At 40.7% G+C, this 14,460-nt stretch overlaps 1 protein-coding gene across 6 annotated transcripts in view; it reads left to right on the top strand.

Moving 5' to 3' along the window:
* PDE1C (phosphodiesterase 1C) overlaps positions 1 to 14,460 on the top strand; it is a 547,393-nt gene that overhangs the window by 122,938 nt on the left and 409,995 nt on the right. For all 6 annotated transcript variants that reach the window (XR_013415411.1, XM_028845886.2, XM_015133753.3 and 3 more), the window contains exon 3: positions 9,210 to 9,381. Coding sequence is in view for 5 of the 6 variants with exons in the window: in XM_028845886.2 (XP_028701719.2) it covers positions 9,210 to 9,381 (172 nt within the window). In the remaining variant the exon portion in view is untranslated. The remainder of the gene's footprint in view (positions 1 to 9,209; positions 9,382 to 14,460) is intronic.

Below are 14,460 nucleotides of genomic sequence, written 5' to 3' on the forward strand. Positions count from 1 at the left end.
AGTGTTCAATAGTTTCCATAATACTTACTTTGAAGGGCTAATGATTCAGTAGGCTAACACAGGTGAAGTCCAGCACATAGCAAGTACTGAACAAATGTTTGCTACATCTGAATCAGAGACCCTGCTCTCTTGATGAGCTCAGTGGTACAGATGCTGCCAGTTTGGAGGATTTATAACCAGTCTGGAGGGTTTATGGGTCCATGAAAAATTGTCTTTGTGAAAAGAAGGGAGATGATTTATGGCAGGGACAGAGGGGAGATAAGAGGAAAGGAGAATGTAGTAGGTATTGAATGAGAGTCAGGAACAAGTCAAAGGAGAGAGGCAAGAGGAGGTGAGGAGGGGAGTGAGGAGAAGCTGATGAGGTGGAGTGGGTTGAAGGGAGATGCTCACCTCCTGCACCTGAGCCGCATTATTTTTGGTGTCCTGAAGGCTTATTTCACCTAAGAGTTCCCTCATGGGGTTTTTGATATTATTGAGAAAGACCTGTGTGACTCTATCTGTTTGTGTATTTTTGGCTCTATTTAGTCAGAAACATTTCATGCTTTCAACATCAGCTTAAAATAAATCAGAGCAGGGGAATTTTTATTTTTCATTTTGTCAGAGCAGACCTTTCCAGTGCCCCTGGAGAGTCTTCTGCCCACGTTTGTGGAGAGTCAGAGGAAGGGTTCTTTTCCACTCTCTCAGAGTTCACAGAGGAGAGTACTGACTCCAAAAGACTCACCCGATTGAGTTGAGATGAGCCATGGGAGAGGCCCATGGTGATCCTTCTAAGGCAGGAATGAGTAGCAGATTAGATGCTGGCTGTATTTTCTAGCACATAAAAGTTGTGTGGATACCCTGTATCCTGGGCGCCTCTTTGGCCTGGCTTCACATCCTCTTGGTCCTATTTTTAAGCTCCAGCTTAATTTCTCTTAATTTCCACCCAGTTTATGAGGGAATTGCCCCATACTCATGTGTGGGTAGACCCCGAAGGGCTAGAGAATTAATTCCCTATGGAGTTACCTTTGACCATGGGGGATGAGAGCCTGCAGACAAATGTTCCCTCTTCAATTCCTCAGGGGGATAATTCTGAGCATGCTCCCCACCTTCTCTGTAATCCGCATAGAAGCCAGCCCCAGGTACCCTGTCTTGATAGGGCTTATTATTAAGTACAGTAAGGCCAACAGATCAGAAGGTGACTGACATTGAAAAGATAGTGTGTTACACTCACAGATTCCAAGAGAAGGTGCACATCATACCGTGGGGGCCGTACAGGGAAGCACTGGGGCTGGTCACCGGGCAGAGGGGGATCAGGCTGCTGTGGGCAAGAGCCTCAATGTGGTTCAGGAAGCAGTGAGTGAGGCAGGGTAAGCAGGTTTAGGATTGGCTAGTTGGATAATGTCAGTGGTCTTGGGGTAATTAAGGCAGATGGATAGTGGCCAGGAACACAAAAGCTCTATAAGGGCAGTGGTTGGGGGTGCGGACTCTGGGTCAGTTGGTTTGTATTTGAAAGGCGCACCCCTGGGAGGAGGACTACTGCCTGAGGAGGTGCAGGGGCAAGGTGACTCAGATATATTATTATTGGGTTGTCTGGAACCAGACATGTCTGGCATACGCACATAGGGCAGATGTTACAGCATAAAGTTTACAGATGCTAGAAACATGGTGAATACACCCACGGGGATGACGACTTGACAGGATGACGACTTGACAGGATGACGACTTGACATTGCACCTGTGTCTTGGTTTTCCCTTGTTACTCCCTGATTTACTCTCCCTGTTCTCCTTTCCTGCCTCCCGGAATCACTTCCAAAATAAAAAGCTTGCCACAAGCCCTTGTCTCAGAATCTACTTTTCAGAAAGAAACTTGGTCAAGACCTTATGTTGGATGCAGTTCAGAATGGGCTGAGCAAGGCCCTTTTTTGCTGCACACGGCGGTGTTCTTTGTTTGTCTTTCTTAGAGTGTTTCCTGTGATATATTTTTTTTTACTTAAAATTGTTAATATTATTATTACTCACCTTTTGCCTTAAAGTTTTATTTTTACTTTTTGAAAAATAGTCTATCATTTATGATTTCATTCAGCAAACATCTCTTCAGAGCCTGCTGAATATATAATCATGAGTTCACACTGATAGTTCTAGTTCAAATCTAACACAACAGGCGTCTTTACCTTCTCCTATTGTCTGTTTGTATTTTCTGTCTCCTGGAATAAGAGCTGTGGTTCCCAGCACCCTCATTATGGCTGCTCATTTGCTCTGTCCTACAGTATATATGATATAGTTTAGAACTGCTCCTTTATGATTACTAACAACAGCAAACCTACCCAGGGAGGTTCAAGATTTCTCTGCTGTGTGTGTGTGAGTATGTGTGTGTGCATATTTAGAACTGATCTCTCTAATGACATATAGTAGGGGTACTGTATTCATAAGATATTTAAATTAATTATTTTCCATTATAATTATGTTACTAATATCACATACAGTTAGGTTGTTTCTGTTTCTATTCAATTTTAGGATTTTTAAAATTTTGTTAACTATATATTTGAATATTAAAACATTTACATTATTCAAAAGTAAAAACTGTATAGAAGTGTGAAGTCTTTGATCTCTAACCTGTCTTACTTATTCCGAACTCATCCCTTGTGGGTAATTTTCATTGTTTCTGGTCCTGTCTTCTTTGTCTTTTGCAAAAATAAACAAATATATTTCCCCTTGTTTCTTATTCAAGAGGGAGCATAATATAAATAGACTCATGCATGTTTCTTTTTCACTTATAATAGATCTTGGAAATCACTCCTTATCAGCTTATAGCGATCTTTCATTTTGGAATATTAGTCAGTGGCATAGCAATCCATTACATAAATGTACTATATTAATTCAGATGTAGTTAGGCTAACTATAAGAGATTTCTTAAAGGGGAGCAGCATGAGGACTTTGGTACTGTTAAAGGATAATTTTTTGAAAATTCATACAAGTACAAAGTGAACACGTGTCAAAGATCTTATTCAACACATTGATGAAGAAACTAGTAAGATGTTATAACTAGTTTGGAAGAAAATCCAAGGAGCAGACAAATATGTAAATCCATCAGGTATGCTGAAATGAATTTACTTGTGGATGTGAAACTGGCAAGACTCATCAATATCTACACGGCCATAATTAATTGCATTCCATGGGACACATTTTACATTTCTACGGACAAGATTCATTTGTGTTGCTATCAGTTTTCTCCAGTTTACAGTACTGTAAAGTAGTTCCAAGATAGTGAAAAGTGAAGACAATTCAGATGGGTGAGATAGATAGGACAGTCATGAAAGTTTTTGGTCAATTTCAAACACTTTGATGGATTGGAAAATTGTTTATGGAGGGGATTAAGGAGAGGGCTAAGGAAAAGAAATTTTCTAAAGTCTGGCTCTAGTCTAAATCAATTAGCAGCTGCCTTGTGTTTTTCTGCCTCTTCAAACCTTCTTGAGTGCAGGGATGGTAGAGTTTTATTTTAAGAAACTGTTACAGCCACCCCAACCTTTAGCAGCACCACCCTGATCAGTCAGCAGCCATCAACGCTGAGGCACGATTCTCTACCAGCAAAATGATTACATCTCCTTGAAGGTTCAGATGATTGTTAGCACTTTTTTTTTTATTTCAGCAATAAAGCATTTTAGAATTAAGATATGTATATTGTTTTTAGACAAAATGCCATTGCACACTTAATAGACTACAGTATAAACATAACTTTTATATGCATTGGGGAAACCAAAAAAGTTTGTGTGACTCATTATATTGTGATATTTGCAGTGGTTTGGAACTGTGAACCTATGATATCTCCTATGTATGCCCGTATATTGTTTTCTAACCTTTTTAGAGATGAAGGCAAGCGAGAGGGGAGTTGAGAGTGAGTGTTGAGTGAATCCTAGTCATCTCTTCAACCACAGTCTTCTTTTAAACTCATCAGTGTGTGTCTTTGTGGGGGCTGGTACTTTGGAGGTATCATCACAATTTTGTTTGGGAGCCCTTAATGTAGAGGTGGCTTGGGTCTTATGATCCTTCTGATTCATTGACTGAGAAAATGGTGAAAAAGCTCTTATGAATTCATTAATAGTTTTAGATGAATTTGTAGTTTTATTAATCACATATATGTATATTTAAAAATTAGTTACATATTTATGGGTAAGATGTAATTTCACCCACAGTTAAATGCATGGCACCCTATGGATTCATAAGCTCTTCCTATAAGCCTGCCATTCCTCATAAGTCGCTACTCCACAGCACAGTAGTCTCCTCTCCGAAACACAGATATGGCTGTGTCACCACAACCTTGCTCAAAAATCTGTCTTTTCTTTCTTTTTATTGCTTGGAGGATAAATTCTTAAATGAGTAGCATTTTATTCAAGGCACTTTGCAAATGGCCCAACAGGCCTCTGACCCGATCTCTGGACACTGCCCCTGTGGCTTCGTGCCAGCCTCAGGAGCTGCTTTGTTACGCCTCTAAGCCTTTGCATATGCTGTCTGCACTGATTGTTTTCCCCTCTTTTCTACCTGCTGAAGAGTGTCTCATGCTGTAGACCATATCCGATGTCATGTTCTCCGTATGGTTTTCCCCAGGGCCCTGAGGCAGAGTGAGTGAGCTCTCCTCTGGGTCCCATAGCCCTCTGTTTGCCCCTCAGTTATGGTGCATTGCCAATTTATTGTGATTGCTTGTGGGTTCCCTTGGGAACCAGTCTCATTCATCTTTCCTTTTCTAGGGCCAAGAATGAAACCTGGCACACTGAGGGAATTCAATATGTGTTTACTGAATGAAAAAAATGAAGGAATAAAGGGGGATGTGCAGGAACTTTATTGTAAGGCCTTCACTTAGATCAGGTTTAAGAAAACAGGCTGCTATTCTTGTCCTTCCTCCCAGAAGCAGACCTTCATTAACATAGAACTGATCTTCATTAATACAGAACCAGACTTCATTAATAGGACCAGATCTTATTAAGATATATGTGTAGGGCCTTTAAAAAACAAAAAAAGCTGTCTTGTCTTTCAGGGGTTTGAGGAATCTGTTTCCTTCCACTGATGCACTTTAATTTTCTCTTGATAGACACAAAAGCAGTTTGGATGGACACCCCAAGGGAGGTCAGTTATGGCATGGGCATTGAAAGAGCTGTTTGCTGACCCATGGGTGTCCTTGCTTGTAGGCTCAGGGATCCATGTGAGGCACTCCCTGTTGTGCGTGAGGTTCTTTCAATCTTTCTGGCAGAGCTGTCCTTTTGGCACAACAAGCCAGGGTGATTTCTTCTGTGGTAGGCTGCAGGTGGCTGGCCAAGGTCTCAGGGAGGAATCCCCATGTGCACACAAATCCATTCTCTATCTGCCTATCCCATACATGGTGTGTGTTAGCTAGCACTGCTTCTCACTCCTTCATGCCCATCCCTCATGCCCCATATGGAGCCTTTGTGTGAATTAGAAAAATCCAGTATCTTGCATAGACACAGCTCTATGGTGCATGGCTTAGTGATCTGACAGTGGGTTTTTTTTTTTAATTTTTATTTATTGTTATTTTATATTGTTCTATTTTTATTTTACTTTAAGTTCCACTATACGTGTGCAGAATGTGCAGGTTTGTTACATAGGTATACGTGTGCTGTGGTGGTTTGCTGCACCTATTGACCTGTCCTTTAAGTTCCCTCCCCTAAACCCCACCCCTCAACAGGCTCTGGTGTGCGTTGTTCCCCTCCCTGTGTCCATGTGTTCTCATTGTTCAACTCCCACTCATGAATGAGAAGATGTGGTGTTTGGTTTTCTGTTCCTGTGTTAGTTTGCTGAGGATGATGGCTTCCAGCTTCATCCATGTCCCTGCAAAGGACATGATCTCTTTCTCATTTTTATGGCTGCATAGTATTCCATGGTGTATATGTGCTACATTTTCTTTATCTAGTCTACCATTGATGGGCATTTGGGTTGGCTCCATGTCTTTGCTATTGTAAATAGTGCTGCAATAAACACATGTGTACATGTGTCTATATGGTAGAATGATTTATGTTCCTTTGGGTGTATACCCAGTAATGGGATTGCTGGGTCAAATGGTATATTTCTGGTTCTAGATCCTTGAGGAATCGCCATACTGTCTTCCACAATGGATGAACTAATTTACACTCCAACCAACAGTGTAAAAGTGTTCCTATTTCTCCACAGCCTCGCCAGAATCTATTTCTTCTTGACTTTATTTTATTTATTTATTTATTTTTTAAGATGGAGTTTTGCTCTTGTTGCCCAGGCTGGAGTGCAATGGCGTGATCTCGGCTCACTGCAATCTCTGCCTCCCGGGTTCAAGTGATTCTCCTGCCTCAGCCTCCCAAGTAGCTGGGATTACAGACATGCACCACCATGCCTGGCTAATTTTGTTATTTTTAGTAGGGACGGGGTTTCTCCATGTTGGTCAGGCTAGTCTTGAACTCCCGACCTCAGGTGATCCACCTGCCTTGGCCTCCCAAGGTGATGGGATTACAGGCATGAGCCACCGTGCCCAGCTGCTTCTTGACTTTTTAATAATTGCTGTTCTGATTGGCATGAGATGGTATCTCATTGTGGTTTTGATTTGCATTTCTCTAATGATCAGTGGTGTAGAGCTTTTTTTATATGTTTGGTGGCCATGTAAATGTCTTCTTTGGAGAAGTGTCTGTTCATATCCTTTGGCCATTTTTTGATGGGGTTGTTTTTTTGTTGTTGTTGTAAATTTGTTTAAGTTCCTTGTAAATTCTGGATATTAGACCTTTGTCAGATGAGTAGATTGCAAAAATATTCTCCCATTCTATAGGTGGCCTGTTCACTCGACCTGACAGTGTCTTTGTGCAAAGACAAACTTTTTCTTTTATCTGGGTAGACGTAACCAGCACAAACCAATGGCAATGGGTTAATGGTAATGGTAATGTCTTCAGGCTCTACTTAAAAATTTTTTTGCTCATAGACTTTTAAAATAATAGTTATTTAATTAATTATGATTTATTTATGATTTTTATTTACTTTTATTTTTATGAATTTTTATTTTAGAACAGTTTTAGATATACAGAAAAATTGCAAAGATAATACAGAGATCTCATACAGCCTACACCAGGTTTCCTGTATTATTAACCTCTTACATTAGCTTGGTACATTTATAACAGTTAATGAACAAATATTTGTACATTCTGAGCAGCGAACATCCACACGGTATTCAGATTTCTTTAGTTTTTAATTAAATGTCCTTTTTCTGTTCCAGGATCCCATCTAGGATGCCACATTACATTTAGTCATCATGTCTTTAGGCTCCTCTTGGCCGTGATAGTTTTTCAGACTTTCCTTATACGCTAGTCCCTCTATTTCCAAGGGGGTTGGTTCCCTCAGGTACCAAAATGCTCAGAGGTTCAAGTGCCTGATATAAAATGATGTAGTATTGTCATATAATTTATGCACATCCTCCCATATACTTTAAATCACTTCTAGATAACTTGTAATACCTAACACAATGTAAATATTAACTAAATAGTTATTGTATTGTTTAAGGAATAATATAATAATAATATTAAGTAAATAATAATAATTTCAATACCAATAATTTAATAATTTAATTTTATTAAAATAACAAAATTTTATTAAAATAACAAAATTTTATTAAAATAATAATTTTAATAATTTAATTTTAATAATTATAATTAAGTATAATAAGTAGTTATTGTATTGTTTAGGGAATAATGACAAAAAAATCTGTGAATGTTCTCTACAGATGCATTTTTATTTTTCTGAATATTTTCCTTCTTTAGTTGTTTGAACCCATGGAACCCATGGATATGGAGGCTCAACAGTATTTGGTGCCTTCGGCTGTTTTGAAGAGCGCTGGTCAGGTGTTCTGTCACAAGTTCTTCAAGTGGTTTATCTAATGTTTTCTCCATGACTAGACTGGGTGTTTTAGACTGATTGTTTAATAAGTTTTATTTCTGTTTAGGTATGGTAAGGTCAACAGAGAAGGAGACAAATGCCATTGTAAAGAGAATTTGTTACCCACAGTTCCCAAGAGAGGGCTTCCATGTCATGTTATGGGGCCATCTGGGGGAGGACTGGTGTCAATTAGGAGGTGGGGGTGGGACATTGTGGGCAGGAACCTTTGTGGTGGTTTCTGCAAGAAGGAACAGGCAAGGCAGGGTAAGCAGGGTTGGGACTGGCTGGTTTGAATGACTTCGGGGGGCTGGAGCCTAGGGGCTGCCTAATACCTAGTTGCCTGGTACCAGGCCCTGGGGTGATTAGGTCCAGTAGAGAGTGGCCAGGGGTATGAAAGTCCTACAAGGGAGGTAGTTGGGGTGTGGACTCTGGATTGGCCGATTTGTGTTTTAAAAGCACACCCCTGGAAGGAGGACTTCCCCTGAGGAGTTGGGGGTTTGGGGAGAGTGGGGCGACAAGGGAGGCAAGAGGCCAAGGTCAGGTGACTCGGGCATACTATTGGTTGTCCAGAACTAGCTGTGTTGGGCACATGCATGTAGGGCAGATGTTACAGCATCAAGTTTATGGAAGCTAGAAACATGCCTACTACACAGAGCAAAGTGACATTTTCATGACATCATATCAAGGGCACACACTGTCAGCACAACTTCTCACTGAGTTTGACCTTGATCACCTGGCAGATCAGGCTCTCCTTTTGTAGACACCGCTTTCACTTGATGCCCACCTTTAACATTTATCTCACATGTTTGAAGTTTTACATGCATAAACATACATGTAATTTTCCCGGGTCTTGATATTGTAGAAGAATCAACCTGTTGGTCGTGAGTTCTAGTTCTTAAAGGTGGTGCCCTCTTTGGGGTGCATGTCTCCATAGAATGGAGTCTTGGGCTTCAGGCAAGCCGAGTTTATAGGGGAGACTTGTGTTTGAACATCCTCACGGTTCCCTAAAATGGTAGTGCTTTATGTACTTCCAATTGCTGACTAAACACCTAAATAGATACCTGTGGCTCTGTCAGGAGTTAGGGCTGATCACCACTGCAATGAGACAAGATATATCCAATAACTTAGCTTTGAGTCAAAATACTCAGAGTGGTAGCCTATTTTCTACATATAAATGTAAAAATTCCTGGTTACAGCTCTCTAACGTTGGTGGAGATGATGAGAAATATATAAATTTCCCTGCTCTGCTTTGGAAGATCCTGAGTTGGGGAAGGCAGGACGTGGAGTCAACTGGTGGATGATTCACCTGCATCTCTCTTTTCCCTATGCCTCAGGGTCTAAGTCACAGAACTGTCTGTGGAACTCCCTCATCGACGGGCTCACAGGGAATGTCAAGGAGAAGCCACGGCCAACAATTGTCCATGACCCTCGACCCCCAGAAGAAATCCTAGCTGATGAGTTGCCACAGCTGGATAGCCCGGAAGTCTTGGTGAAGACATCCTTCAGGTTTGGTGGATTGCAACTCAATGTGTTCCTTCTTATTTGCTTGTGGAGTTGTTTCAATCCAGTTAGATGCATAGTCAGTGTGGACAGCAAATTACTTCATTTCTTTGCACTGAGTAAATTAGAATTGATGAAGGAAGGTTGGAATCAATGCTAGCTGGACTTCTGGCTGGATTTCCTGAATGTAGTGAAGATCTTATCAGTAGTTAAGTTGCTGTTGGTATTTAATTGGTATTGGCATTTAAATGCTGAGGCAAAGGATTTACTAATGTTGGCAATTTGAATTGGATTAATGAGTCTTTTGCTTCAAAGGAGGATGACGCATCCAGATAAGGGCGTAGAAGAAAAGCACGTGTTGGGAATTAATTCAGTCCTGTGTCTTTAGAGTCTCTTGCTGGGGGAAGGTTTCCAGTTGTAAAAGATGTAAGAGCTGCTGCTGACGGAAATGAAGCAAGAATTTTCTCATGTTGTTTACCAGGTGGCTGTTTACTCTGTTCTAGTTCATCGTTTAGCCTTGCATCTTCCCGCAAGGTCTCTTATTTTCTTTTGGTATTGTACTCCATTTTCATTTTAACTCCGTCCCTTACCTTCTCACACATATTAAATAAAAACCAATCTGAGTATGAATGTGGTGTAAAAAGGTGATTTTTTTTCCCCAAATGGGTCTTTCAGACTCACATTTGAAACAGTAAATTTACATTAGACTGGTTTCAGAAATTAAGACTCGATCATTTTTCCAGATTGCTTTCTGCCCCTCCTTTCTTCCTGTTATATCAATTTTACTTCTTTCACTTTTCTTTCCACTATAGACTTTCATACTCTCCACATGGTTAGCAGAACATATAAACCTCATTTTTCTTTCCCCATAAACAATTCAGACAGCTCTTGGAGTTCCATGAAATAGATTTGAAAAGTGTACTCTCTTTTGCATCCAGGTGATATGCGTAATTCCTCAGTGAGAGCCATTTCATTGTGTGAAGGTTCTTAGTGTCTATTGAATTATAGATGAATTCAGAAAGGAGTGATAAATAGGGGTTTGGATTTCTTTATACAGTGTGACGAGTGCATTGGAGAGACAAGAATTGCAGGCAAATGCTGTTTTTATTCCTACTAAGGACCTGGTTATTGCATCATAAGGTTTTGAATAAACTAAAACTCACTCACCTGGAGAGAAGTACATCTTATGAACCTGCAATTCTCAGCAAGTGACTGTGATGAAAGAGGGGACTGTGAATGGCTTTCTCTGTCTTTGTGTTCTCGCCTTGGAGCATCTCTTATGGAGTCAATCTCTTCTCCTAAGGGTTCTTATAGCTACTCTTTTCACCCCAAACCAGGTTCATCATCTTCTTCGATGAACGGGCAAAGAGCTACTCTCATGAAAAGAACATCTTATTTGCTCACTCAACTCCTTTACTATCATCTGTTTTGTTCGCATTCTCTTGGTGCTCTTTAATAGAGAGAATGTATTGATGCCCATGAGTGTCATTTGATCTGTTAGTTGTAACAGGTAGCAGTGTCCTGGTTTCTGAAAGAGATTAAGTTATACATTGAATATCAGGACTTATTTCTGTTTCCTTGTAACACTTGGTGCTGTAGGAAGAAGACTGCAGGTGCGTGCAGGTATATGCCAACCCTTTAGCAATTGAGACAAGAAATCCATTAGTATTTATTTATTTATTTATTTATTTACTGGTACCCTTAATACAACTGTGTACTATTCTGTAGCTATCCTTTCTTCCAAAAAAGATGGTTGATTTTGATGACAATGCTAAATGGTAAATATTCTCTTCTGCAATTGTCCTTAACTGTGGTGGCATGATCAGCTGTGAGATTTGTTGTGCATAAATTACTACAAGTAAACTACTCAGGTATGGGAAGAGTTTATCAATGAATAAATCAGAGCAGAATCAAGGTTACCTTACAGCTCCTCTGTAGGGCCATTAACACTGAGTGGTACCACAATAAGTGTTAGTGATAGCTTTCATTACTTCCTTCTCTTTTTCCTTGGTCATACTTGGAGGGCATTTGGAGTTTAGGGCCAGGAAATATGGTCATCAGCTCTTACCAAACAAGATACAAGTGACAATGTCAATAAGCCCAATGTGCCAAATTATCAGGAGGTCCAGTCTTTTCTTGGGGTTCTTGACCCTCACTATTCCCAAGGACCCCCAGCCTTATTGACAGTGGTTCAAGAATCATTGCTTATCCTGCTATGCCTTCTGTCCCTTGCTAGGGAAATGAGGTCTCATGTTGAGCGTGGACTTTCTGACCTCAGTGAAATTAGGCATTTTTGTCACCAACCTAGATTACCTCTTCCTTGTGATGTCTCCTGTCTGTGGCTTCTGTTGTCTTTTCCTGACCCTTGGCCTCAGCATAACCACAGTTTTTCTCAGACATATTCTAATAATGTTGATTCTCAAAAGGAAGGGGTTAGATACTTAATTCCACTTTCCCCAGAAATCTTTTCTAGCTCTCTGTAAGGTGGAGGCAAATATATACAAGCTACCACCAGGACAAAATGTGTGTACTTGTTTAATATTTGCATTTAGTATTTTCATTTAAGTAGTTTTTTTCAGAGCAAAGGGACAGTCTGCTCTAAAGCTAAATTTACTTTCCATTTCCAAATATATGAATTATTTACACGTTTATCAATGATGGGTGTTTTTCAAAAAAATTTCAAATGTTTTTATGTTTCAGTCTCCACCAGACTCCCTGTTACATCAGCAATAACTGTTCTTATTTGCCAGGCTTAACCCAAAAAACTGAAGGATTCTGTCCATTTTAGAGATGAAGAAACTGGCCTGGAGAGAGAAAGCCTATAAAAAATTGCTGGTGGATTGCTGGTCTCCAATGCAGCAGCAAGGAGTGGCTTGGGAAAATTTTAAGTCTTACTTTATCACCCCACCCCAAATAAGTATATCATCTATAAACTCACGTAAAAAGCATGCTTGTGATTCAAATGCAGCTTCAAGACATGTCCCTGGGCCTTGTCTTCCAATCAGGCTGCGATCCCTAAGTATGGCCTGCAAACACTCTGGATTGTCGCTGGATTAATGTCAGTTACTAATAATGCCAGAGGGTATAGCTGAAAGTGAGAATTTGACACACTGACTTGGAAATAAAGCTTTTGGAAAATGAAGGCACCACCTTTCTTTCCCAAGGGTTGTGTGTCGATAGTTGAGGTTTGTGCAAATGCCATCTCAACTCTGGGTATGGTCCCTGACAGTCTTCCCTCTTGTCCCCTTCCTGGCTGGGCAGTGCTGATGAGGCAAATACTCTGTGTATTGGGGCAGAGTCTTGGGACGAAGCTTCCAGGGCTTGAGGGGAAGGTCTCCTCGTGGCTGCCCAGGTTCAGATCCCAGCTAATATTGCTGGAAGGCAACACAGTTTAGTGCTTAGTTGTACTAAGGGCTTTAGTCTTTACTCTCCAAGAAAGGAACAGTTTAAGCTATCCAGGTGGGAAAATTTGACTTCTGATAGTGGCTGTACTGGGTTTCAGTTCCAACTCTATTACCCCTGGCCAATTGCTTCATCTCTTCAAACCTCTGTTTTTTTCTCCTCCCCCCAACCCCCCAGCTTTATAAAGGTATAATTGACAAATAAAATTTGTATATCATTTACAATGTAAAATAATGTGATGTTTTGTTGTATGTGTACATTGCAAAATGATTAAATCAAGCTAAATAACATATCCACCGCTTCACATAATGTCTTTTTTTTTTTTATGGCAAAACCTCTGTTTTCTTAACTGTCATACTAAGGTTGGGCTTAAAGAGTGGTCTGATGACTCAAACTTGAGTGTGCATCACAATCACCTGGGGGGGATTGTTAAAACAGATTGTTGGGCTCATCCCAGATGTAGGTGGGGCCCAAGAATGTTCCCTAACAAGCTTCAGGTTATACTGATGCTGCTGGTCCAGGATCACACTGGGAGAACCACTGCACTAGGTGAGATTTAGGAGTGTTTTGCTATGTTAATTTGAGCGGGTCACTTACCTATTGATATGGTTTGGGTCTGTGTCCCCACCCAAATCTCATCTTGAATTGTAATCCCATATGTCAAGGGAGGAATCTGATGGGAGATGATTGGCTTATGGGGGCATTTCCCCCATGCTGTTCTTGTGATAGTGAGTGAGTTCTCACAAGATCTGATGGTTTTATAAGCTTCTGGCATTTCCCCTGCTTAATCTTCTCTCTCTTGCTACTATGTGAAGAAGGTCCTTACTTCCTCTTCACCTCCTGCCTTGACTGTGAGTTTCCTGAGGCCTCCCCAGCCATGTGGAACTGTGAGTCAATTAAACCTCTTTCCTTTATAAATTACCCAGTCTCAGGTATTTATTTATAGCAGTGTGAGAACAAACTTACCTATTCTAGCCTGTTTTAAAGTCTTTGAAATGGGGATAAAGAGACCCCCTTCCTGGGGTTTGGGGAGGATTTAAAGGAGATAATGCATGTGAATGAGCCAAGCACAGTGTCCAGCACCCAGAACGAGCTCAGTAAGTGTTAATTTTGTATTCGTGCTCAGCACTCACTGGAATCCTTGCATGCCCTTGAGCCTACACGTACAAAGTTAAATAGGATCAAACACGGGTTTTGTGGCTCCACGTGCAGACACTGTGGGCCCTGAAAGCTCACTAAACTTGTGGCATGAAAGGTCTGTTTTCAAAATCTGAGATTTTTGAAAAGAAGAAAGTGGGAGCCATAAAGAAAGAAAAAGGCTTCGGTGCCTGGAAAATAGACACTCCTGGGAACTCACCTTGGGTGCCTCTTTCCTTCTTTCTCATATTTTATGCCTTTAAACCTGTTGCTCTGCTTAGCTTTTCTTAAAAGAGGATAGAAAATAAATTGAACCTGGGGCTAAGGAAGACAGACAAGTCCATCTAGTCTGATTAGTCACAGGAATCTCAATACCTGCCACTAGAGGACCCAAGAGAACAGGAAAGAGCTGGCTGCTGAGAGAGGTTTCTCTCCCTAGCCTCTGGTGTACACATTCCCAGAGGTGGGAGGGACCTGGCTCAGATGGCACCACAAGTAAGAGAAGTGTTTATTGAGCATCTAGTGTTTATTGAGCATCTGCTGTGT

This window comes from Macaca mulatta, chromosome 3 (genome assembly GCF_049350105.2).
Source record: "Macaca mulatta isolate MMU2019108-1 chromosome 3, T2T-MMU8v2.0, whole genome shotgun sequence".
NCBI classification, from domain to species: domain Eukaryota; kingdom Metazoa; phylum Chordata; class Mammalia; order Primates; family Cercopithecidae; genus Macaca; species Macaca mulatta.